The 27,883-nt window shown below is 44.3% G+C and overlaps 1 protein-coding gene across 1 annotated transcript in view; it reads right to left on the reverse strand.

Annotated features, from left to right (window-relative positions):
* The window catches only part of igsf9bb (immunoglobulin superfamily, member 9Bb), a 777,241-nt gene that overhangs the window by 94,326 nt on the left and 655,032 nt on the right, over positions 1–27,883 (reverse strand). The window contains exons 7-10 of the mRNA XM_070894384.1: positions 22,619–22,764; positions 15,234–15,376; positions 7,684–7,824; positions 1,779–1,895 (exon numbers count right to left, since the gene is read on the reverse strand). Coding sequence (XP_070750485.1) covers positions 1,779–1,895; positions 7,684–7,824; positions 15,234–15,376; positions 22,619–22,764 — 547 coding nt within the window. The remainder of the gene's footprint in view (positions 1–1,778; positions 1,896–7,683; positions 7,825–15,233; positions 15,377–22,618; positions 22,765–27,883) is intronic.

Consider the following 27,883-nt stretch of genomic DNA (forward strand, 5'->3'; position numbering starts at 1 on the left):
ACCAACAACTAAAGCAGATAATCTGGTCATTTACTTCATTACTGTTTGTGGGACCTTGCTGTGTGAAAATTGGCTTCTGCGTTTTCCACATTACAACAGCGACTGAGTTCAAAATAAAAAGTATTTATTTGGCTGTAAAGCGCTTTGGCACATCCCGGGGTCTTGAAAGGTGCCATTTAAATGCAAGTCTTTCTTTATCTTTATCTATGTGCAGGATATTCAACAACGGCAGATCTCAATGTCTAGCCTGACCCTGCCCTGACCCGACATCCTCACACCTGCCCTTTCCGGTGTGGTTCACTGGATAACCATCAGGAATGGGGATCTGGTTGATTTTCCTTATGCTACCCCGGGGGTTTGGGGACTAATTGTAGCTGCCCAGCTGCTGCCTGACTAAGATCAGCCAACTCTGCACAGAGTTGGGAATCGGAGCATGGACCGGTTTTAAATCTGAATCAAATACATTTAATTATCTTACAGAACCATATAGTTAATCAAACTGCTTTTCTCAGAAGTCTATCTTTCCATCATCATTCGTAGTGCAAACTTGAACATAATTAAGTGCCTTTATAGCTGGCGTGCTCCACAGCAGTTGTAAATTGATTTTCCCAATGCACAGAGCAAGGAGTTATGGATGCAGAGCTGTTGAACGTTCTCCTTCTGCCATCTCTTGAGAAAGTAGCTCTTCCTGGCAGAAGTTGGATTGTGCACCCTGCTCCTCAACTCACGTTCCTTGAACAATCACAGATATACGACGAGGAGATGAAGAGCAGAGATCCACATGTGAGACACGCAAACATGGGAAACCAGCTGCGCTATAAAATAAACAAAATAAACTCCAAACAGATGACGCTCGGAAAAGCTTCCTCAACAGGGCAGGCTCCTTTGGGGCAGGAGGTCTAAAAACTCAAAAATCTTGCCATCTCTACATGTAAAAGCAATCACAATAGAAGAGTTCAATATGTTTGGGCAACACAGCACAGTAACGTGATTGTCCTGTGCAATGTTTGTACAATACTAAAAGGAATTCCATGAGTAAAGCACCTCGAGTTTGCATCCAGCTCTTGCTTAGATTTCCATGTTTTAATTCTTTCTCTGCAAATAAAGCTGGTTTCTACCCCACGTTCCCTCAAACCCTCTCCCATGACATCCAGCTCCTCTCTCCGCAATTACCAGTACCAAATTCATGGATATTTGAGGCATTTTAAAAAAAATTCATGAAGAAGCATCCACAAGGTGGAAGTTCTGATCATTGCCTGTAAAATAATCTCTTTTCCCCCCATCAAGTTATGGTGCATTATATGGCACCGTGTATTCCGTTCCAATGTTATTTTTTGTTTACGAGAATTTAAAAAAACCTTAATTCAAAAAAAGTTCAAATAAATCAATGATAATTTATTAAACACAGCTTGAGCATTAAGTTCTTCCAATTTAGCTTCTTCAGCGGGTGCAGGATCATTGCAAACATTCAGGAAGGGAGCTGGACAAGTCCCGAGAGGGGGCTGATATTAAAGAGTCACAGGATTCATTGTTGGAATTCATGAGCAAGGCCACTGATTGGCCATTTCCATAGAAACATGCACAGAATCCACCAATGGGATCCAGCAAACAATGTTCGAAGGCCCAGGATCTGATGTGATAAAAACAGAATTCTCTCACTCAGCCATGTGGCCTTGCTCATGTGTTCTGTAACTGACCTACAAGTGAAGGGCAGGCAGACAAGGCAGCGCCCCGACAGTTTAGTATGAGTTAAATAAAATAGAGAAAGGCTCAGCTACCTTCCTCCAGGAGATGACTGGGAATGGATCACCGGCAGCAGCACATGGAATGACCAATTCTCGGCCGACTTCCTGCCGATACTCCCAGCCTGGTAGCACCGTGAAGTAAGGAGGATCCTGGCAAACAGAAAGGGTTTGAAGTTATTTTTCACCGGTGATGTTTTACTTTCCATTGCTGCAAAGTAGCAATCATAGGAACTGTGAAAGCACAAATTGTCACTTATTATTTTAATTACCCAATATAATAATTCTCAGCCTATGATTTTCATTAAACTCTTTTTCTCTCGCTCTCTATATATACCATTTACTGTAATGTTCCCAATTTAAATGCTGAAGGCTTCCCATGGAGGTGTAATTACAATATGATAAGTTTAACCAAGGGACTTAGATTAAAGTAATCGGTCAATAACCAGGGGGCATAGAGTTAAAGTAATTGGTAGAAGGATTAGCGGGGAGTTGAGGAGAAATGTTTCCACCCAGAGGATGGTGGGGGTCTGGAACTCGCTGCCTGAAAGGGTGCTGAAGGCAGAAACCCTCATCACATTAAAAAGTACTTGGATGTGCACCTGATGTGCCGTAACCTACAGGGCTACGGACCAAGAGCTGGAAAGTGGGATTAGGCTGGGTAGTTCTTTTTCGACACTATGGCTGAATGACCTCCTTCTGTGCCGTAAAGTTGTATGATTCTATGGTTTACATAGGCACTTTACATTAGAAATATTGATATAGGAATTTATAATGGAAATATAAAGAAAAGTGAAGCGTACATGACATTAAAATTCAGACTGAATTACATATGCGCTCCCTGGTCCGATTATTCAGCCCTCGAACCTAACTTCATATAAAGACAACACTTGATCTTGACTCCCGGGGCCGTAATTTCCATCAGTGAGAAATTGGGGAGGGCACTTCGTATTAGCCAGAGATTTCGCACCCGGGAAGAGCCAGAAAATTCAGCTCTTTAACTCTGACACTGCCTCCCATCGCTTGGGGGCACTGTTGAAGGCGGTATCGGGGCAGGAAGGGGTTGGGAGCGGGGTGGTGTCCATCTCTGCGACGCGGACATGCTGCGTCGCGCTGACACGTCGCAAAGTCCCTCCCCTTCACTTAAAGGGGAAGGGCATTGCGAGGCCGAGTGAGGCCTCTGTGGAGTCCACTGGGCCACCAGGGAGGGGTTCAGTCGAACAAGCGGCCACCATTGTTGGGCCGACTCAGGAGTTGGCTGACAATTGAAACAAATTGGCGGCTGCGGTGATGCAACCTCCCCTTTAAAGGCGGCCGCACCGCCCACACTGGTAGCTTCAAGCCTTGCAAAGCTGTCGGGGTCACCGATCGGTGGTGGCTGTGCCCCCACGGGGCAATTTCCCCCGCAAGGCAGAAAAGGGGTTCCCGCCTGGCGGTAAGGGCACGCGGCCGACAATGGGTTGGAGGGCCGGCCGGGGCGGAAACGCAGGGTGCAATTGCACGTGGTTTGCACCCTCCGCCTGCCCCCGGTCAGTAAGGCCTTATTGACCCGTTAGCTCTTAGAGGCAGTAACGGGCGTTAAAAAAAGGGGCAATTTTGGATCCCCAAGTCCAACAGCATGGGAGATTATTTAGAAGTAAAATACTTGTTTTATTAATATGCCATTGTCGAATAGCCTGCAAATACTTGTGGTCCACGGTCAAAAAGGATGTCTGGTTGGACCTCGTGCTCGCCTGATCATGGTCAGCTTTATCCGTGCGTTATGAGCTTTCCCTTCAGCCCCACTTATGGTGATATTTAATGCACTGCTCAGTTGAATATCATCTATCTATCTCGCAATGACAACAGAATTACATATATATAGCACCTTTAATACAACAAAATGGCCAAACCACATCACAATTTGGGTTTGAACATAAACATGAGGAGAGGAATCATGGGAGGTGACCAAAGGTGAAATCGAAGGGGTCGCTTTTAAAGGAGACTTTGAATGTGGGAGAGATGAAGCAAGGTGGGTTAACTGAAACTGTGCCAGCATCACACTCTAATGCAGCCTGCAGTGCTTATCTATAAAGAAAACAATGTAAATAGCCTTTGCAGCACACACCTCACTGGAATGCACTTTGTGATTGTCTCCAAAATACAGCCTTACAAAGGGGATCTGGTGAACACAGTTACCTTAGCTTGCAAAATGGTAATATTAGAACTACAGGTCACAACCAGATCAGCAAATACTGGAAAGCAGATTAAGACAGCAGGAAACTAATACTTAATAAAAATGAATTATTGATATCTGTTGACATGAACTGAGTGGAAAGGGTATTTATAGCTCATCTTAACATCAATCATTGTATGCTTACAAAAAAAATATTTCAGCATGAGAATCTGTTTATTGTCCAGGGAAATACAAATACCTTTTAAAATGCTATTGATCAATATACACTACAGCTCATTCTGCCTGCTCATTGGTCCCTGTGCTGGGCTGCAATATTCTGATGCTCCGGTAGGTCTCATTGCATCGCGGTGATTAGCTGAGGCTCGCTCAAACTCATTACCAATTAATAGGTAACATTTCTCCTGAAAGATTCCAGTCAGTGCTTAATCAGAGGCTGCAAGCGAAGGCAGGCTTTGAAGGAAAAAGCCTTGAAGAACACACACACTAATTGTCGAGAACTGCTCGGTGATGGTTAGAATCCAGCATTCTGTTATCATGGACCATCCCCACCCTGCACCACGACCCACCGGGCTACATTCTTCAGGAGAACCTCAAAGCTAAGAGACTGAATCAACAGTCAAGTTCCACATCAAAAGGTGTTTAATGGGATGGTATTTCTACCTTTCAGATGTATTAAGCTTTCAAATGCCCAGATCTTTTCATTTGGCGTTCTTTTAACTTTTATCGCACACAGATCTTGAAATATGAAATGCTTGCAATTTTCATTCTATGTATCGGACAGAAAGTACAGGAATATGGAAGGTACAGGAAAAGTAGTTTCCTTCCTTAATCCTTCAAAAAGTCTCCCGACACAGTTACCCTCCTTTCTGCATCTTCACTGTGTTGCAGCGTCCTACTCTTGTCTGTACCATGACCTCATCTCTTAGGCGGTCCCTCGTATCGAGGGTGACTTGCTTCCACGCCAAAAAGGGATGAGTTCACAGATGTTTCAATGAAGGACCTAATATTCCAGGTCGCGAACTAAATCCTGAAGGGTGGAAGATGCCTGTGCGAGGATTTTTTTAACGTGTGATGGCCGTTTCACACCAGCCACCACACGAGCTTGACAGAGATAGGTCTTGGTCCAGTGGCAAGGGTTAGCCAGGATGGCTGGAGACCAGCTCTGCTGCACGGACCTAGCGCGCACACATATCGCAGTGTGGGCTGGCCCGTGCTGCCCCTGGGCCCTCGCTTCTTTTGGGCCCCGAACTCTCGCCTCTCCTGGGCCCCGACTACATCGCTCCTCAATCTCTCACCGCTCCTTCATCCCAACCTCGCCGCTCCTCTGCTGCTTGCTGCCTCTCCTGCTGTACTTGCCCATACTCCTCCGATCAGCGATTTGGATTAAGGTGACTTACAATCCAGTCGCCTAACTCCAAGTCATCGCTCTCCTGAACCGGCTCACGCTGTCCCTCATAACTATGGAATTGCTTACTATTCTCAGTTTTCTTATTCATTCATTGGATGTGGGCGTCGCTGACATAGCCCGCATTTATTGACCATCTCTAATTGCCCTGGTCATGGTCATGGTGAGCCATGTGGTGAACGTACTCCCACAGTGCTGACTTTCTCATAAGAACATAAGAAATAGGAGGAGGAGAAGGCCATACAGCCCCTCGAGCCTGCTCCGCCATTTAATATGATCATGGCTGATCCGATCATGGACTCAGGTCCACTTCCCTGCCTACTCTCCATAACCCCTTATTCCCTTATTTTAAGAAACTGTCTATTTCTGTCTTAAATTTATTCAATGTCCCAGCTTCCACAGCTCTCTGAGGCAGCGAATTCCACAGATTTACAACCCTCTGAGAAAATAAATTTCTCCTCATCTCAGTTTTAAATGGGCGGCCCCTTATTCTAAGATTATGCCCTCAAGTTCTAGTCTCCCCTATCAGTGGAAACATCCTCTCTGCATCCACGTTGTCAAGCCCCCTCATAACCTTATACAGTTCGATAAGATCACCTCTCATTCTTCTGAATTCCAATGAGTAGAGGCCCAACCTACTCAACCGTTCCTCATAAGTCAACCGCCTCATCTCTGGAATCAACCTTGTGAACCTTCTCTGAACTGCCTCCAAAGCAAGTATATCCTTTCGTAAATATGGAAACCAAAAAGGCCTCACCAATACCCTGTACAACTGTAGCAAGACTTCCCTGCTTTTATACTCCATCCCCTTTGCAATAAAGGCCAAGATTCCATTGGCCTTTCTGATCACTTGCTGCACCTGCATACTCACCTTTTGTGTTTCATGCACAAGTACCTCCAGGTCCCACTATACTGCAGCACTCAGGTACAACTGAGTGGTTTGCTGCGCCATTTCAGAGGGCAGTTAAGAGTCAAACACATTGCTGTGGGTCTGGAGTCACATATCGGCCAGATTTCCTTCCCAAAAGGACATTAGTGACCTAGTTGGGTTTTTACAACAACAAAAATGTCACCATTACTGATACTAGCTTTTTATTTAATTAACTGAATTTAAATTCCATAACTGCCAGGTGGGATTTGAACTCACATCTCCAGATTATTAGGTCAGGCTTCTAGATTGCTAGACCAGTAACATAACCACTATGCTACCGTACCCATGTACATGTAGTTTAAAAGCCAAGAGTAGCTTAATCATTACTTAACTTCCTGTATTCCGGTACATTCTGTTCGCTGCATTGAATAAAAATTGCAAGCATTTCATATTTCAAGATCTGTGTGTGATAAAAGTTAAAAGAATGCCAAATGGAGTCACCTAATCATTACTTAACTTATGCTAGTCTTCTCTCCTACTGTTTTCAACCTTGGTGGTGTCCAGCACCATGAACCTTAACCCTTCACCTCGGTCTCGCAACATTAAAAAAGCTGGTCACTTTTCCAAAAGAGTTGACCATCTACTATTTATAGTAAGCCAGTTGAAGATTATGAAGTAAAGGAATCAGTTGTTACATTTTGACCTCCTTTGGCTTGTAATGGAAAAACAAGGGATTGTTTTTCTTTCACCTATGCTATACCTAATTCTTACAGCCAGATATCACATGTGTATCGTATGGGAGCGATATTCAATTCCAGAGGACAGTCACCAACCATATTTCTATCGAGGTCAACAGATTACAGTAGCAGTTTTTTGGTGCTAATCTATGGCACTCTGTACATTTCTATGACTGTTGTACATGGATGATGGTTTTTCCATGAATGGGACTGGCCCTCTCACATATATTAGCTCTTCTGAGTTCTGGGGTGTGCAATGCAACTAGCTGTATATTGTACATGTATAGGAATTGCTGCCGAGACAACATTGAGCCACGCAGCACCATATGGGAGTGAATGGACACTCTTTCTCAATTGTTGCATGAGCTATACTCAACCCAGATCCACCACATCTCATGAGTGTCCCATGCATTGCTTTTCATTTGTTCTTTTAAGCTTTACAAACACACTAATGTAAAGAAGCTGAGCAAGACAAATTGGACAAGAAAACAGAGTATTCTTAACCATTGAACATTATTAGTTTGAGAGGATCCTTTAAACGTTAACAATTTGTCATTTGTAACTGTAGCTGGTGATATATTTCAACAGCCTAGCTTCTGAATAATGTACATTCATCATTTCACACGGACCCTGAATTCAGAGCTTCCATTTTAATTGAACTAATGAGCACTGCAGATGGTTGTCTGTGTGAGCAAAGAAAATCTTATTCCATTAAGCTCTAGACGAGAATGGATTAATCAGTTTGAGTTTACCTTAAGCACCAGTCGAGCAGGGGTAGATTGTCCCATGGTACCTAGAGTATTGTAAGGCACACAGGTGTAAGTGCCAAGAGCTTCTTCTGTAGATTCCTCCAATGTGATGGTCCCGTCATTGAGTAAATTCCAACCGTGAAACTGCCGGAAAAAGTTACTGCAAATGATGAAAACCAACCAACTAGGATACAAGCAGAACACCCTAGTAAAGCAGTATTTTAGCAAGTCTTTTAATATTGTTGCATCAGCTAGATTTTGTGCTAGATAGATCTTGTGTCAGGTGCCAGATAGATTTTGTGTCAGGTGCACACCCTACTGTGGTAGAAGTTCTTTCAGTTCAAAGGCAGGATTTCCTCGTTAAGCCGTGCCTACCGTTGGTGTAAATCCTATCAAGTGTCAGCTTGGCTCGGTTGTTAACACTCTCACTTCTGGGTCAGAGGTTGTAGGTCAAGCCCCACTGTAGTACCAGATCACATACTCTAGACTGAAACTTCAAATGAGATGTTACACTCAAGCCCCTTCTGTCTGTTCAGCTGGACATGAAAGATCCCACGGCACCTTTCTTTTGAAGAGCAGGGAGTTTTCGTGGTGTCCTGGCCAAGATTCATCCATCATTCAATACCAGAGAAACAGATGAAGTGGTCATTCAGCTCAATGTTGTTTCAGAGACCTTGCTGTGCAAAACTGGCTGCTGCATTTGCCTGGGAAACAGCAGTGACAACACGTCAAATGTAATTAATCAGCTGCGAGATGCTTGGAGATGGCCTGAGGCGTAATATAAACACAATGGGGCTGAAATTGCCCCTTTTTATAGTCCCTTTAGTGCCTCCGGGGGGCGCTGATGGGGCGCAATGGTGTTTTCGCCTAGGGGAGGCGGTCACTAGTGCCTCCGGAGAAATTGTCCCAGAGGTTTTGGGGGTGCTACCCTGGCAGCGCTGCTCCCCACGATTAGCGCCCTGGGCTGGTGGGTAACCACTGATTATGTCATCGCAGTGCGTGCCGACCTCTTTGCGGCCACCAAAGGGCCTGCAGGGTGCGCAGCTGCCCTCCCCTTTAATTAAAGCGGAGGGGTGTTGTAGTGCATTAGCGCTACGTGGGTGCTCCATGTGGTGCTGGCCTCCTCCACCAAAGGAAGAGGAGTGCCAGAGACAGTGCTCCGCTTCTTTTGAGGGGCATACGGCCCAATTCCACATCGGGGGTGGGATTTCCGGGCCGGGTGCAGGAAGTCAATTTCGGGGCCAATGTCTTTCTTTCTACGTATCTCTGTGTCTCCTACTCCAAAAACAACTTGAATGACCAAAAGATAGGGCTTTAGGGATAACTCGAGTGGGCCTATTGTTATCTGGTGGGTCTGATGCAGCAAAAACCCATGTTTGAGTGTTCTTCTTTGGTCCAACCACAGCAAAGGAAGAACAGCACCTGATTTAAGGATCACTTAGCTTTGTATTTCAGTTAACGGTTGCAAAGCCAAAATATATTCCTGTAACCATTGGCAACCAGCAACATGTTTATTTAAAGTTCACAAAAATAAAGTTCAGATTCACATTCCAGCCGAGACAGCATAGAAAGTAGGGTGTTCATTTTATTATCTTATGGGCATGAGTTTGAATACTGAAAAAAAAAATCGGACTATTTAAAATAACGCCAATTGACCATTTATATGTTGGATCAAGCCCTGCGGCCATTTTTTCCAGTCAATGCATTTTTCAATATGGCCGCTGACACTGTACGATTGCCTACAAACTAATTGGCTTAATACCAGAGTGCTAATCACACGGTGGAAAGGTCAGCTGCTTGTGCATGTCGACACTTTGCCTTTATTTGTGCGACTTTGGCTCAGCACAATAGAAATGGGAAAATAGGCCCTTCGATGTTTTAACAATTGGCAAAATGTCACTCCTGATTCCCTTTGGCAACTATCAAGAACTGATATGAAGTGCACGATACCAGCAGTAGACTGGTACAATGTCCATTGGGACGCTACAATAAATTGAGATCCATGGAATAAACTGTTCCATTTCAATTCAGAGTAGATTACAAAAGCGCTGAAGAGTTAATGAATATTCTGTAGTTCTTAAGGTGCAAAACAAGTTTATTAATTATGCGTGTCTGAATCGGGTAAGTAAGCATTAAGGAATACTCCTGCCCTGAGCAAAGTAGGCGACTATATATAACACATGATATATTTGCTGTTCATTTGCAACCCTCATACCTTTGGAATAATTCTTACTATTTAAAAATGGCTTCCCAATACTTTTTAACAATACTGCAATGTTGAGTGATCTGTTGCTATCTGTTAGTTACAGATCAGATTTAAATCTCCAGCTGAGAGATGAGATGGAACCTGGCAGCACAGAAGGTAAAATTTTCATTTTGCAACCTAATGGGAACGGATTCAAGAATTGGAGTAATTGACATTAGTAAGTGCCAGTTACACTTGGCACGATAGTCGTCACTTCTCAGTTGGATGGGCGCACCAGATGCCTTATGGTAGAAAACAATCTAATCTTGAAGGGAAAGGTTGGCATAAGCCGCCTCGTACTATGGCAAATTGTTGAGGACAAAATGGTAATGCTTCTAATATTGTGCAGAACTTTGGTTTCCTTCCAAGGATGCCCTGCTGAGGTGAGAGACAACTATAGGGCGAGTTGTGATTAAGTGAAGTAAATTTGGTGTGGAAAGTAGGCAGAGTGGTTCTGCCAGCTCACTGCTATGCATTCTATGGGCCAAACTTTGCCCAACCCTTTCTTTCGGCGCACTTACCTTAAGTGTGGCGACTTTGCGTGCTGGAAACGGCGGCGGAAAAAAATCCTGGCCGCTCTTCCAAGTCCCCAGAATCCCGGCGTGGTGTGCATTCTGAAGTGGGGGGGGCGGAGCAACAGGCCAGCGCCGAAAACAGTGCCGGCATCTGCGCGCATGCGCAGTGACGTCTGCGCACATGCTCCTGCCCTCCCAGCGTGTCCTGCGGGCTGTGAGCAGGACCCGATGCTTGCAGCCCCTATCCCAGGCCGAAGGGATACCCTGATCTCGCCACACCCTATCCCCGGCCGAGTGGCCTCCCGCACCGGCCGGCTGGCCCGTTGAGTTCCCGGGCGAGATAGAACTTCGATTTTATTTTTTATTTATTGGTTATGCTCGAGAGTTTTGATTGGAGGGAGGAGGAGAGTTTTGGGCAGGGGGGGGTTGGGGAGAGAAAGAGTATTTTGGTGGGGTGGGGGGAAGAAAGAGTGTTTCGGGGGTGGGTGGGGGGGGGAAAGAGAAAGAGTGTTTTGTATACCAGCATCTCTCTCTCACTCTCTGGCTACCTCCTCCCCCCGCCCCACCTCCGTGAATTCGCGGGCAATAGCTCGCATTTCCCTGGTCGCTCTGCGGGTTGAGATGTGGATACCATAATGTTGGTGGCAGTGATTGGTGGCAACACCATGGAAAGGGAGCCACTGAGTTGGCAATCATAAAGAATTTAATTAATATAGCGCCTTTCGCGACCACCAGACATCTCAAAGCGCTTTAAAGTCAATTAAGTACTTTTGGAGTGTAGTCACTGTTGTAATGTGGGAAACACGGCAGCCAATTTGAATTTGCACAGAAGCAAGCTCCTACAAACAGCTATGTGATAATGACCAGAAAATCTGATTTTTTTGTTATGTTGCTTGAGGGATAAATTGGCCAGGACACCGGGAATAACTCCCCTGCTCTTCTTCAAAATAATGCCATGGTATCTTTTATGTCCACTTAAGAGAGCAGACAGGGCCCCGGTTTAACGTTTCATCTGAAAGACGGCACCTCCGATAGTGCAGCACTGCACTGGAATGTCAGCCTAGATTTTTTGTACTCAAGTCCCTGGAGTGAGACTTAAACCCACAACTTTCTGATTCAGAGGTGAGAGTGCTACCCACTGAGCCACAGCTGACATTGACAATCAAATGGACAAGGGTGGATTGCAATTTAGGGATCGTGTTTGGGAGAGAGATAGTGCATGTGGCAATATTTTTTCCATTGTAACAAAAGGTCTAAACACTAGAGTGCCAGCGGAGTAAGTTTGAAGGGATCTTGGAGTGCCCTGAGAGGAAAATAATTTCACAATCAACATTTTTGCTTACCTTCCTTTACCAAAATGGCTGCTGGTTAAAACGTCAGGCTGCTCCACAGTGACACGTGCTGGCCACAGACTGCAACTGCAGCTAGACGGAAATGGCTTTTTGGCTATTTATTCTTAACCTGCCATTTGGCAAGTATTTATTCAGGATCTAACGTTACGTGAAGTTAACATTAAACATTTCTGTCGCAGAGCCATCTACATGTGTAACAGGCACTGCAGTTAAATGTTGTCGAATTTATGATGGGTTTGCCGATAGATAGAACCCGACAATGTAATTTGAAATGAAATGTCGCAACCCACACAGAAACTTTAAATTAGAAATTGTAGCCTGTTACTTGAGTGGCCATGGTGATAATTAAATAATCCAGGTTTTCCACTAAGTGTAAATAATTGTATTAATTTAAATGATTTGTGAATCAGAATAAGAATTTAAGAATAAAAGTAATCAAACACCCATGTTGTTTGCTCCACTGTTTAGACACTCATTCAAGACCTGCACCATTTAGTTTCAACCTTGTCACCAACCTTTGCTCTCTCCTCTTTGCTCCTGAAAACATTGACCATTGCTGGGGTAGTTTCAATTGCACCAACAATCCTCTGATACTTCGCCCTTAGTGACCACTCTTCACATGCAAGCGTCTGCAAGCGACTTGCTCCTGGAGAGCATCAGAGCTGAGACAGTTTTGACCTGTTGGCAGATGTCCGCACCCGCATACTTTGCAGAAGAGGCTGACGTCCAGCCTGGCTAATTCTTCCTCTCACCAGCCCAAGAGCAGGGAGGTCAATCGATGCAAGCTGAGACCAGCACAGACTGGGCATTGGAGATGTCTGGTCAGTGTGACTTACCATCATACTGGGTGGTCCATTTATGCACCCCATCCCTTCTGAATACCATTTCGAAACAGATTTTGGTCGATGTGAACTTTGTACTTGATTCACTGGTGTCCTCAGAAAGAATAATAGGGCAGAAACTGTGAGGCTCTGAGCCTCACTATCAGAAATACGGCTACAACCTTGCAGCATTGATTCCGCACCCTGCGGTCATGTCTGACAAGGTTCTGCATTATCATTACCGTCGAATGATTTCTGCCCCAATGTATAACAAACTACTTTCTGTAGCAGCTCAGCTTTGAGCAAGATGCAGTACGGCACTGTTGCTCACACGCTTTTGGTTAAGGGTCACTATTGCAATAAGCCGCACCAGAGTGATGGGAAATACACCTGTATCCATAAAACACACACAATTTCCTGATTGTCCCATCATGGATAGTTTCCATAGGGAGGCTAAACACTTGCCCACAGAAAGAGGGAAAAAAAACAATATAATCAATAGTTCTATTTTAACACAGCCCATAAATTGATCGATGGAAATTGAGAGAATTTTTTCCCCAATCATAAAAGCATAAGAATTAGGAGCAGGAACAGGGCATATGGCCCCTTGTATCTGCTCCAATATTCAATAAGATCATGGCTGATCTTCGACCTCAACTCCACTTTCCTGCCCAATCTCTATATTCCTTGATTCCTCAAGAATCCAAAAACCTATTTATCTCAGCCTTGTATATACTCAACGAATCAGCATCCACAGCCCTTTGGGGTAGAGAATTCCAAAGATTCACAACCTTTTGAGTGAAGAAATTCCTCCTCATCTCAGTCTTAAATGGTCGACTCCATTTCCTGAGACTATGCCCCCTAGTTCTAGACTCTGGAGCCAGGGGAAATAATCTCAGCATCTATTCTGTCACTCCCCCTCAGAATCTTATATGTTTCAATGAGATCACCTCACATTCTTCTAAACTCTAGAGATTATAGGCCCAATCTACACAATCTCTCCTCATAGGACAACCCTCTCATCCCAGGAATCAAATTTCCTCAGCTTATTTTGCTGGAGATCAAGAAAGAGAGGGGAAATAATACTCAATGCAAATTCAGTCACCATACCCATAATGGGGTAGGCTGGGAATTGAGATCCAGGGATATGTGGAGCCACAATTGTGTGAGGGTCATGAATGTAGAAGAGGCAGATCATATCTGGTCTGGGCCATATTATGAGCACCACTGCTGTAATGTATGAGGAAATATTTATTTTTGAATTACATTGGGCCGCAAATTGCACACCCGCCTGAAGAGGCCCCGCAAGTTCCGAGTTTAGATCCGGCACTTGCGATCTGTCAAAATTTATTAACGCATACGAAAGTAAAGGGCCTCCGTGGGCAGAGAATGTCCTTAAAACTTTTACGCCTGTTAAAAGCGTAAGGGCCAGAGTTTGGTCGACTCACTGATGGCTGCCGCCGAGTTTTCTCGGCGGTGTCGATGGTTTTTGGGTGCTCTCTCCTCCGAGCGAGTTTGGTCAGGTCCTCCTGCCGGCGGGGAGAGAAGACTGCTGGGCAAGAGTCCTCCCGCCCACTGAGTCCCCAGTTTATTCCGGGCGGTCCTCTGCTCCAGCAGGGGAAAAGACTGCCGCATGGAGGCAGGTCTGACCTCAACGGTAAGTATGAAGACCTGCAAGAAAAGGTTAGTCCACTTCTTTTCTTTATTTCTTCTGCAGGAATTTAGGTGGATGGGGTCTCCTGAAGGATTTCTGGAGTTTTTTTTTTATTGTTGTGAAAATGTTTTATTTTACCCATTCTATCCTCGGCGGTACTTTGCCAAGGATCGCATTTGCCGCCCAGAATTGGTGTGCAAGGCCCATTTTTGCCGCCGGGCGGTCTTTCCCATATTTTTTCACCAAACCTCTGCCCAAAGAACCATCATGGTCTTAGCGGTCCTTTGGATGGTACTTGGGCGGAACTTGGGTTTCACCAAACTCGGGACTCAAGAGTTTTAAACGATAGAAGTGTTAAATTTTATCACTCATTTTTATGTTAAAAACCCTGTCCATTAAGGTAAGTTTATTTTTAACCCTATTAAAACATATTAAAAAAAATCAAAAAAATATATTTTTTCTAAAACATTCAATTTCAATTAATTTTAAATAGGTGAGATTTTTTTTAAAATTTATGCATTGTGTTTCGGTGTTTTGGGGTATTCCCATTCATGGTAATGGGAGCTCCGTACAAATGGAACTCACCATTACTATCAATGAGAATACTCCATGTCCATTGGTGGACCAGGCCCATGTGATCCCAGTGACACGCTTACGCTGATGGGATACGTGAGCCGCTGCGCATCTAGGCCTCGGAGCCAAAGTATTCATTCCTCCGGGACCACCAGGTACATTCGTAAAAATGTTTGCGGTCGGACGCATCCGCCCACGGGAAGCCTCCGGCCGCAATTTCTGGGTCAATAATTTCTTTATTTATTAATCTATTTATCTCTTGAGACTCAAATGTTTGACTTTGGCAAAGCAGAGTAAATGTCATCAACTTAGCATGGGCCATCCAGTCACTGGATCTCACACTATGGTCCTCAGTACAAACTCAAGCTGTTGCCCATAAATCCTACAGTTTACCTTTTCAATCCTAAGTGGTCGTCCATCTTTGGTCCACTTGACTTGTGTTGCCGGAGGATCGGCATCCACCGGGCACTTGATATATCCAGGCATTCCAACTGGCAGATAAATGATGGCAGGCATGTTGACAACTCGTGCTGGATCTGAAAAATAACAAACAAGCTGGGGTCAAATCTTAAATTGAGGGCCGAATCTGTTGTCTTCCTGTGTCATGATTAGATGGTTCCTACACACCATATGTTTCTTTGTGGGTTTTTTAGTGCGTACATGACAAAATACCAGTGTTTTTTGCTTTGTTCTTACTCGTGTATATACAGAGAAAAAGACCCAAGCTAGTTATAAATACAATAGTCAGTTATACTATAGATTTTGTATTGTATCTTTCTTCAGCTGCATACAAGAAATAGGAGCAGGAGTAGGCCATACGGCCCCTCCACCCTGCTCCGCCATTCAATATGATCATGGCTGATCTGATCATGGACTCAGCTCCACTTCCCTGCCCGTTCCCCATAACTCTTTATTCCCTTATTGCTCAAAAATATGTCTATCTCCACCTTAAATATATTCAATGACCCAGCCTCCACAGCTCTCTGGGGCAGAGAATTGCATAGATTTACAACCCTCAGAGAAGAAATTCCTCCTCAGCTCAGTTTTAAATGGGCGGCCCCTTATTCAGAGACTATGTCCCCTAGTTTTAGTTTCCCCTATGAGTGAAAATATCTTCTTTGCATCCACCTTGTCTAGCCCCGTTATTATCTTATATGTTTCGATAAGATCACTTCCCATTCTTCTTAACTCCAATGAGTATAGGCCCAACCTATCTTCATAAGTCAAACCCCTCATCTCTGGAATCAACCTAGTGAAACTTCTCTCCCACAGCCATTTATATACACAGCCATTTGTCCATAGATTCCCAGCTTTCCCTACTTTTGTATATCGCTTCTTAAAAATAACACAAGCAACACCTTAGGAATTGAATGCTTGCTGTGAGACTGATGGCTGCTTTGTGTATATTCAGTAGTTCTGAATGTGTGAGAGTACATTAGGTTGTAAGTGTGAATTGCAAAGTGGGTCAAATTATTCAATCAAAACTACTGCCACGAATTACAATTACAAGTCCATTATTGTGATTCAATTATAATCTCTACTTTTTTGAAGCGTGTGTGTCTCGGTCGGTAACTGTGAGCTCTGAGATAACGCAGCGAGGTTTGAGGCAACCATGTAAGGTGGTAGCTGTGTTGAAGAGATACTGGGGGCAATTTTAACCAAACTCTCCGGGGGGAATACTGACGGGATCGGGCCCAACCCTAGCTTTACATCCTGTCCAATATTACTTTCCTATGACTTCAACGGAGAAATAAATTGTGTCGGAACGATGAGCCTGCTGGTCTTCTCAACCTTTTCCCATTGCTGCCATCATTGCACCCGATTCGATCAGTTTCCCGATGGGCGGGTTTGGTTAAAATGGCCCCCACTGTCTTTAAGCAAAAGTAATTGATAGTAAGAGCTGGGTGTCATTATATTGTGACAATTCACTGAAATAACATGGTGATACATCCCATTTTGATCTGCCATTCTGTTTTGTGTTAAAAATAAATGAAAAAGGGTTACCAAACACTCTTTCATAATTATCCTGCCTCTTCAACATTACCCAGGAGTTTGAGATTGTTTTTAATATAACAGGGGAAAAAACTAGCAGCAGCAACAATAAGCTCATCACATTGGGTTTGTGCGCTCCTAACCTGAAAGGAGCCAGGAGGTTAACGGTTCAAACCCAGGTGTGTCCACAGTTAGTTTCATGGGCTGAAGGTTAGTTATGCACGTCTAGTGATACATCGCGGGTAACCATGCTCTCCTGCAACTTGCTCGCTTGCCTTGGGGATGCGGAGAGGAAGTTTTCCTGAAATTGGCCACAGATTCTTTTTTGCCTCGCCCAGGAGCTACTGTGACTAGGCATTGGTTAGGGTGGTGCATGAGCTAACACCATCTAACAGGGTGAATATTGATGGGCCTGATGGTCTTCTCAACCTTCTCCCATTGCTGCCCCGGTTGATATGGCCAACGGCAGGGATTGGATGTGGGAGCTTGCAGACGAGTATGGATTAGCACATCATACTCTGCATTGATTAACTGAACGACCGGGGTTCAGGCCTGACTGACTCGATGACAGAATAGGTCATTGTGCAGTGCAGCAGTCAGAATCATGATGCTAACGCCTTGGACAATCGCACGATATATTTGAAGGTAAATCAATAAGAGTTCAAGGGTTTTGCTTTTGGCCCTCAAGTAAGTTATGGAACATTTCATTGTGATATATCTTATTTTAGAACAGTTCAGTTGACTGTTGGAAAGCAAAAGGAATTGTTCAATCAGTCAAGAAGTTAATTAGGCACGAAAAATTGCCAATCTCTTAGTTGTTACTGTCCATTACGCAGAACACTATACGAGGCCTGGCTACACAGCAATAAAGCTGAAACGCAGAACCACAATATAATGCTGTCAGGTGAGGACAAACAGGGACATTTAATCAACAATACTCGGCCTTTAGAGGGGGACATCGCTCCAGGTACCAGGCTTGGAAGTCAGCCAAACTACTCCCGTTAATTTTTTTACCTCCCTGCTGTGAGGAAGTAATGAGATTACAGTAAGTGCAGCAGTCAGTACTTCTGCCTCTCCAGCTCATATCTATCCGATTTAGAGCCAAAGTTAAAGCTAATGAGACTTATTTATATTCTGTGCTACGAAGAAATGTAATTACTTTCTTGAGTGAGACCGTGATATTTCATTCTAAACATTCAACAACTAATAATCAAACTGAAGTCTCACACTCATTGTTCTGAAGATTGTTATCCTGATGCTTGTGAGCAGCACATGTACTAGCAAGAAAAACTAGACTGAAGAGGAACTAAAATGTCTGTGATAAAGAGCAAGAACAAAATTACTGAAAGAGATGTGGCCACTGCTACTTAACTCTATACATTAAATTTATCAGCTGGGCCACAGTGCAGTTTGTGACTTTTTAATATGAATCACTGATGCAGTATGGTTAATGAAAAGAGGAAATCAACAAGCTTAGGGAGAACACCGCAGGAATGGGACAACAAGGCACGACAGTCAGGTGTGACCAGGTTCAGCTGTTGCCCAGCTTATTGAAGAGGTCATTCATGGACTTGGTCTATCTTATAGATTAATATTTGGAGAAATTTGGACTTCAGATTCAGAAGGTTCAAAATTCAGGTTTGCATCCTCCTAATGAAGCAGTCAGTGTGTTCCAAGGAGGGCAAACTCCTTAAAGGGTCAAAAAGTTTAACATATGGCACCAATTGCCTACCAGTGATCAAACACGTGCCCATACATAGAAACCCTACCCTGCACACGCCTAACATGAGGGTATACACAACACCCCATTACATTGTCAGAGTTTGCATGCCCAATCCCACCCCAACTCCTCCTCTCGTGCGGCCTGAGAGATTGGGGCATAGTTTTATTAGCACAGTCCAATACTCACTACACGCAGCTGTTGTGCATTAAACACACTGCATCCCTCAGCCCTGTCATTGATTGAAAACAGAGAGCTCCAATTTTCTGTACCTAGCACCCTGTGTGCATCAGTTACTGGAGCAGTAGGAGAAGGAAGAGGGGCAAAGACCCATGATGGCAGTTGCTCCAACCTGTTTATCATGCATTTTATGAGGCATCCCTGACGTGGGCGGGAAGCTCCTGTTTGTAACAGGCAGGAGTATTTAAATCGTATGTAAATGATGTGGGTGTGGCTTCCCAATGCCTCTTACATTACTTCCCAGGGATTCTGCCCCACGGACTGCACAAAAAACTGGGCATTCGAGGTTCTGGAAGATTTGTAAAAGGGCAACTAGCAACTTCTCCTTACCTCAAAGCAGCAGGGTTGTTTCTGTAGGCAAAAACAAAAGGGCAAAGAGTTTACACTGCTCTGAGCCTTCAAGCTCTGCAGCAGCATAAAACCTCTCTCCCCCCCCCAATATGGAGCGGGCACAGAATCCCTGATTGGTGGTCTTGCCTGGTGCACTCCCAAGCCAGTTAAATGGGTTGAGCTCGAAAATACATCCAGCTTCAGCTGAGCTCAGGTCAAGTGCGTGCATAAAGTGCATCGCCCAACTTATGCTGGCTTAAGGGATGGAGGAAGCAAGGAGCAAAATGGGGCCATTGCCTCGCTCGGTTGATAACCATGAAATGGATCTATTTTCCACCCCTCCAAGTTGATTGTCATGGATTAGATCCAATTTCTGGTCTAGCCAGTGACCTCTCAAATGATTGGCTGCATTACCCCCCCAACCCCCGAAGATCGTCAACATTAAATGTATCAATACCCCAGTAGATGATCACAGATTGGATGCACCACTTCTTCAGATACAATACCAGCAGATTTCCTTGGATTGGACAGATTCCTCCCCTCCCCCAGTAGACATGCCAGAATTCAAATGTAAGCTTTTTTTTGCTTTAAATAGATAAACTTTGGACCAATATTTTGGATTTGTGCACAATGATCATCTCTGGCTGGTGTCAGCAAGCTGTACACATGCAGTTCCAAAGCAGCCTAAAATTAAATCACAAGCTAATAATATAACAGCTTGCTTTAATAGCATCCTGGCAGCTTAGTAAAACCCAACGTAACAATCAAGCAAAAACAACAGCCGTTGCACTTAAATTTAAGGTCAGTCTAGCTTCACATTCTGGAGATGAAAGTGGAACGAACAGTGACCAAGATTCAAACCTATTGAAATTTGACTTTTCAGTGGAGAGTACAATTTAATTGTGTGGGTATGGAGTTCGGGATTCTCAATGGCAGGGCAATAACCATACTTCTTTTTGTTTTAATATTCTCATATTGTCTTAATAGCACCAACAAACATTATTAGAGGACAAATCTTATTTAAATTAATCTGGTATCATTCAACTTGTAAAAATATTCTTTCTTAAACATGGATGACACAGGCAAGGCCGTATTTGCTGCTCATCCCAAGGGCATTAGGAGCCAACCATAGTATGGGGCAGGAATCATGGGTAGATCAGACTCGGTGGGGCACTCGTGAACCAGTTGTTTTTTTATGACAAAGCAGAAACATTCATGGCTGTTTCTTACCTGGCGTCATCCACAATTTACCGGCTTTGTCACATGTCATAAATTGCCATGGTGAGATTTGAACTCATAAACCCTGGTTAACTAGTCCAGTACCACAATCACTAGGCTACCATTCCTAATTAGTGGGGCCGGGGGTCAAATTGGAGCTCCCACTGTTTTACTGAATGTTGCTCATGGATTCATGCGCTTTGCATCAATGTGAACTTCATTTGAAACAAACAGCAGCCGTGCCTCATTCTCCTCACTCTCATACACCTGGTAGGCATTTTAATTCTTTCAAGCAAGAGGGATTTTTGAAAAGTAAAACTTTTGATTGCATTATGTCCGTGGGTGGAAGAAGCGTCAACAATAGTAACATTTGACTTTTTCCAACGGTTTATAATTAACTTATTGGCATTCTGACAAACCACTTTCAATAAGAATTAAGAAATCAGGACCCAGCATATAAAAGAACACAAAATGTGATGGAACACTCGACCGTGTTAGACATAGCATGTGAGCGAAGTGTTTGGCAAAATGAAGTGGTTGTTGTTTGTTTGTATCAATGAAAAACAGCCTAGCAGCAGAAGCGATATGTTAGCAACATTTTGTTTAACAATCTTGAATAAAAAACTAAAAATAAATTGAACTTTTCTCTGTTACGTTAGGTATTGGATTCCCTCTTGCTGATCACAGCAGCATTAACGGAGTTTAACATGCTGATGTCTAGTGAATGCAGCATCATTGGTGCCAACCTCGAAGCAGTGCCCCTGATTGCTGGCTGCACAAAGTGTTAACTTCCAATAATCGCAGACCATTCGAAATAGTTGAAAGAAACATCCCATGTGATTGACATCTTGAAGTCTTTTTGAGGAAGGAGGTTTGATTAACAGTTTTGTCTGGGAACCAAGATCGGTCTTCGGCCTGTGAGGAGACAAGGCCAATGATTCTTTGTAATCCCTATCCTCAATATCCAGAATGGGCCTGAGATGACCACAAGGAGTTTTGACCTGTGATATCCCTGATAGTGCCATTGCTGGTTAAACAGATTGACTATTAAATCCACCTGTTGGATAACTGGACCTTCTTGCAGATTATGCTGCAAATAGATTGCAGTAATTTTGACATTGGACGATAGCGTAAAACAGGCGAGAACAATGGGTGTTTGATTTAGCACAGATTTATCATATTTGAGTCACTCCACCTAATTTAGATGTACATAAATGTGTTGTTGGACAACTGGAAGGGAATACAGTGTATCCCTTAATACTATGCCATTCTCATCAGTCAGTTATACTTGCAAATTCCCTGTTAAGCTTTCCACAGTTCAGTACACATCATCAAGTGAGATTAATGTCATTGGTAGTTCAGTAGTGGCTACATTGGCTTCTCTACATTGGGGCAGAAATTGCGGTGTCTTCGACGGCATACACTCAGCGTATGCTGTCGTAAGCCTTCTGAAAGGCCCCGTAATTTTCTGGTGGTTTGTCAAGGTACACCTCAACAGATCAAATGGACAGACTGGAAAATCAGTTTCGCTGGCAGAGAGTTGGGCTATTTGCTCAACAATTGCCCACAAAACTCTTACAAGCTGGTAAAAGCAGGCATAGGGCTTGCTTTCATCAGTGTAAGAGTTATTATAAATCTTAAATTAAACATTTAAAAATAAAAAAGGATGCACAAATACTTAAATTAGTTTATGCAAATATTGGCCCGGATTAAAATTATTTTTCAGAAATTACATTTTGTTGTATTTGGTGTAATATTTTTCATTACATTTGAAAATCAGAACATTTATATTTATTAGAATTGTCTAAGTTGTTTAATTATTTGGGGATTCCACTGCATGTCATGAGGGGATTCCGTTCGGAAATTACTGCAATGGAATCCGCCTTTGTCATTGGCGGACTGGACCCACATGTTCCCAGGGACGCTTCTGAATCACCTGAATCCCTGGGATCCTCGGGCCTTTACACAGGTGTATGCCTGGAGGCCCAAGACCCGAATTCTCCACAGCCTAGGAGTAAAATTCAGAAATGTTTTGTGGATCGGAGGTGTACTCTGGAGGTACTCTGGAGGTACACCTCCGACTGCAATTTTAGAACCATTATTTTCACAGTGGTGTGGAGCTGCAAGTGTAAACAGAATATTCGAGTCTGAAGTCCAAGGCTTTAATGGACATGAAAGCCACACACCATTTTCAGTGGTTGATTAAGAATATAGAAATAGTGCAAGTTAAATCCTTATGCCCTGCCCTTCAATCCCTCCCCGCAAAGACCACACTCACACTGGACTGTCAAGTAAGATGAGGCTGAAGGAGAACGACCAAGGCTGTTACTAGGTACACAGGTGTACTTCCCAGAATCTTCAGGCTTGACTTGGAAGATGATCAAGGTTCCATCAATCAAAATCCGCACCCTCAGCTTCAGATCACTGTTGGAGACAAAAAGAGGAACACAAAATGTTATAATTCTATTCAAAATGTACCAAGCTTTAGTCTTTCGGTGTGGTTATGGCTACAGATGGTCAGTAAGCACACCTTCACAGTATGCACACACTTCCATAGAGGGAAGTGACTGGGGCCCAGGAGAGGTGTGAAACTGGGGCCCAGAGGAGACGAGAACCCAGGGGCAGCACGGGCCAGCCCATACTGTGATATGTGTGTGCGCTCGATCCGTGCAGCAGAGCAGGTCTCCAGTCATCGTGGGTAATCCTTGCCACTGGACCAAGACCTAGCTCTGTCAAGCCCGTGAGGTGGCTGGTGTGCAATAGCCACCACACGTTACAAAAAAAAAAAAAAAAAAAATCGCACAGGCATCTTCCACCCTTCACGATGTAGTTCGGGACCTGGAATATTAGGTCCTTCATTGAAACACCTGTGAACTCATCCCTTTTTAGTGTGGAAGCAAGTCATCCTCGTTTCGAGGGACTGCCTATGATGATGATGAAGCACACCTTCAGGGAACTTAACATGGGTTGACACTAGCAATGTTCACTGGAAACATCTTTAGCCTACACAAACTTGCCCCTCTCTTCCAGTAAAGGAGACGAGGGGCCTTATGGGGAGCAGCGGTGAGTGGGGGGGGGGGAGGGGTACACTTACAGAGTGACAGTAGATACATTGAAAAGTTTTAGAAGATGCTCCAAGCATCTAAAGTGTGGGACTGGCTTGATGGACCAACTGACCTTTTCCTGCCCGCCATTTTCGTATGTTTGTATGTCCGTAAATAATAAAAGTAGATTATAAACTGCAACACACTCCGTGGTGTTTGATATATTTCATAATATTTAATGATTTAAAAATTATTTATATTTTTGGCCAGTTCTTTTTGTCGTCATCACGATTAAGGAAGTTAGTGCAGGGGAATGGAACCTTTTCCACTTTGGAACACACGGTCAGCATGGTCCAGATTCACAGTAAAGGAGTGTCTGCTCTGCACCAACAAAGTGCCTGTGCCCCAACTTCAGAAGAACACCTCCTGGCTCCACCAGTGGGACACTTCATAAGAACATAAGATGTAGGAGCAGGAGTATACCATTTAAAATCATGGCTGTTCTGATTTTCCATTTCTTGTCCCAGTTATCTTTTCTGATATCTCTCTGAAAGACAATTATGAATTCAGTTATCATTTTGTTGCAAATTATGGGCAGGTTTGTGCTAGATGTGCCTTAAATTCACTGACCACAAGACCATTGTGACAGTCACACAAAAAAAAGGCTGTGGTATTGAAGTGGTAAGCACACATACACTGCAACAGGTTTCCGTGACAGCAGATCAGTAAGAGACTGGTTAAGAGATTGGATAATCTGCCGTGCAAAATTTTCGGAAGCTATAATGATGAATTGGAAATGTTACTGAGACAGTACTACATAACATATCAGAAATAGGAACAGGAGCAGGCCATACGGCCCCTCGAGCCTGCTCCGCCATTCAATAAGATCATGGCTGATCTGATCATGGACTCAGCTCCACTTCCCCGCCCGCTCCCCATAACCCCTTATCCCTTATCGTTTAAGAAACTGTCTAGTTCTGTCAAATTTATTCAATGTCCCAACTTCCACAGCTCTCTGAGGCAGTGAATTCCACAGATTTACAACCCTCTGAGAGAAGAAATTTCTCCTCACCTCAGTTTAAAATGGGTGGCCCCTTATTCTAAGATCATGCCCTCTAGTTCTAGTCTCCCCCATCAGTGGAAACATCCTCTCTGCATTCACCGTGTCAAGCCCACTCATAATCTTATACGTTTCGATAAGATCACCTCACTTTCTTCTGATGAATTAGAAACCACACTGAAGAATTGGAAATGCTACTGATGAATTAGAACCCTTTGTTATAACTAAAAGCTCAATGCAAGAAGGAATATGCTGAAGTAGATTCACAACTTGCAGTCTGGGGATAAAACTGGCACTGTGGGTTGGCAGTCTATTATAGAAGCTGGCTGATTTTCATTCCATTGAAATGAAAGGAAATAAAAATCCGAGGGTTTCTATAGTGGTCCACAGTATGCGTTTTGCCCCCTGGCAGCAAGTTAAAAATCTACTTACCTGTTTCAAAACAGTAAAAATTAAATTAAAAAATACAAATGAATTCAAGGACGTATAATATTATCTCTGACATATGTAAAATGAAAATAAACATTCTTCAAACAAAATGTATTCAATTAAAATCTAATTCTCAATCTTCACCAAGAATTACCAACCCTTCATAATCCATAACTGAACTCAAACATCTGACCTCTAGGAAGGTATTGAGTGAAAGCTTAGCCTGGTGACCTTCGAGCTGGGCAAACAAGCCTGTCCCACTCGACTGAGATCCAGTTAGACTGATGGAGTTGAAATATGGGTCACTGTACTAATCAATGTCATACGTTGCATTTGTGCAGCTTAAAGTTAATTAAACAGACATGAAAGACCAGATCTACATTTCAGTTTAAATCTGGTCAAAAGATAAAACGTGGTATTGCTAGTCACTCTGGAAATACCATTGTTATTTTTAATAGGATCTCACTTTGTTCAGTAATATTTGTTAGAATTATTACTTTTTTGTATTTTGACCCCTAATATGTCGTTACTATACAGTACAAATGCACACGAGGCCCATACTAGAGAGAAGGTCACTCTGTGACCAGTAACCTTTATTAGCCAGCAATGAAGTGGAGAAGATGGGTGGAGCTTCCCCTTTTATACCTGAAAGTCCAGGTTAGGAGTGTCTCCCACAAGTTCACCACCTAGTGGTCAGTGTTCTCACGGTGTAGAACTTAGGTCAGTTTATACATGGATTACATAACATCACCTCCCCCCGAAAGTCTTATTGGGATCACAGGTTAAGTCTCTCTGGTGGTTTACGTTCCCTTGTAGAGCGTCTGAGTTGGGGCTACGGTTGTTGGGCGCTGGCCTGAGTGTCTGCTGTTTGCGGTGCCTCAGGCCTGTCCGGACTGCCCACAGTCACTGGGCTCTCCTCCACTTGGTTCCGGTGTTCGGTCACCTGTGGTGGAGTGAACTCTACAACGTGTTCTTCCTCTGCTCCTTCTATGGGGTTGCTGAACCTCCTTTTTGTTTGATCCATGTGTTTGCGGCAGATTTGTCCATTGGTAAGTTTAACTACCAGAATCCTACTCCCCTCTTTGGCAATCACAGTGCCTGTGAGCCATTTGGGCCCTGAAGCGTAGTTGAGGACAAAGACAGGGTCATTGATATCAATACATCACGCCCTCGCATTCCCGTCATGGTAGTCACATTGTGACCGGCGCCTGCTCTCAACAATTTCTTTCATGGTGGGGTGTATAAGGGATAACCTGGTTTTGAGCGTCCTTTTCATTCGCAGCTCTGTGGGTGGAACCCCTGTGAGCGAGTGTGGTTGGGATCTATTGGCCAACAGGAGACGTGATAAGCGGCTTTGTAGGGAACCCCCTTGGATTCTGAGCATCCCTTGTTTGATTATCTGCACTGCTCGTTCCGCCTGGCCGTTTAAGGCCAGCTTGAACGTTGCCGTTCTGAACTGGTTGATACCATTTCCTGCCATGAAGTCCTGGAATTCAATGCGAGTAAAGCACGGGCCATTGTCACTGACCAAGACATCCGGTAGACCATGGGTGGCGAACATTGCCCGTAGACTTTCTATCGTGGTAGAGGATGTGCTTGAATTGAGAATGTCACACTCGATCCATTTGGAGTAGGCGTCTACTACAACCAAAAACATTTCACCCATAAAAGGATCTGCATAGTCCGCATGGATGTGTGACCAAGGCTTGGTGGGCCAGGACCGGGGCTAAGGGGGGCTTCCTGGGTGCATTGCCCAGCTCGGCACATGTGTTGCACCTGCGAACACAAAGTTCCAGGTCTGTATCTATCCCTGGCCACCAAACGTGTGACCTGGCAATTGCCTTCATCATGACAATACCTGGGTGCTCATTGTGGAGTTCTCGGATGAACGCCTCTCTGCCCATCTGGGGCATGACTACTCGGTTTCCCCATAGTAGGCAGTCGGCCTGAATCGAGAGTTCATCCTTGCGCCTGTGAAATGGTTTAAATTCCTCAGGGCATGCCCCGTACGTGGCTGCCCAGTCCCCATTTCTTAACTAAAGACAGTAGCGGATCTCTATTTGTCCAGACTTTGATCTGACGGGCTGTCACGGGTGAGCCTTCGCTTTCAAAAGCTTCAACAGCCATGACCATCTCAGCAGCATGCTCGGTTGCCCCCTCGGTGGTGGCTAGTGGGAGCCTGCTGAGTGCATCTTCGCAGTTTTCAGTGCCCGGTCAGTGCTGAATGGTATAGTCATAGGCGGCTAGCGTGAGTGTCCACCTCTGTATGCGGGCCGACGCATTTGCATTTATGGCCTTGTTGTCGGCCAAAAGGGACGTTAGGGGTTTGTGATCTGTCTCCAGCTCAAATTTCCTGCCAAACAGGTACTGGGTGCATTTTTTTTACTGAATATACACATGCAAGCGCTTCCTTTTCTTCCATCCTGTAGCCCCGTTCTGCCTGGGACAGACTTCTGGAGGCATAACTACTGTCTGTAACTGACCCTTAGCATTGACATGCTGCAACACACACCCGACCCCATAGGACTACGCATCGCATGTTAAAACAAGTTTCTTACATGGGTCATATAGCGCTAACAGATTGTTGGAGCATAACAAATTGCGTGCTCTATCAAAAGCCCTTTCCTGCACGCTGTCCCCCCAGACCCATTTGCGACCTTTGCGTAGGAGGTTTGTGTAGCGGCTCTGACAGCGTGCTCAATTTGGGAAGAAAGTTACCAAAGTAGTTCAGGAGCCCCAGGAACGAACGCAGCTCCGTCGTGTTACAGGGTCTGGGTGCTCTCTGGATCGCTTCTGTTTTGGATACGGTAGGTCTGATCCCGTCTGCTGCTACCCTCATCCCCAGGAATTCTCCCTCTGGAGCTAGGAAGACGCACTTCGCCTTTTTCAGTCGCAGACCTACCCGGTCCAGTCTGCGTAGCACCTCCTCCAGGTTGTGGAGGTGTTCTTCAGTATCGCGACCCGTGATGAGGATGTCGTCTTGAAAAACCACCTGTGGAATCGACTTGAG

Source organism: Pristiophorus japonicus, chromosome 11 (genome assembly GCF_044704955.1).
Source record: "Pristiophorus japonicus isolate sPriJap1 chromosome 11, sPriJap1.hap1, whole genome shotgun sequence".
NCBI classification, from domain to species: Eukaryota; Metazoa; Chordata; class Chondrichthyes; family Pristiophoridae; genus Pristiophorus; species Pristiophorus japonicus.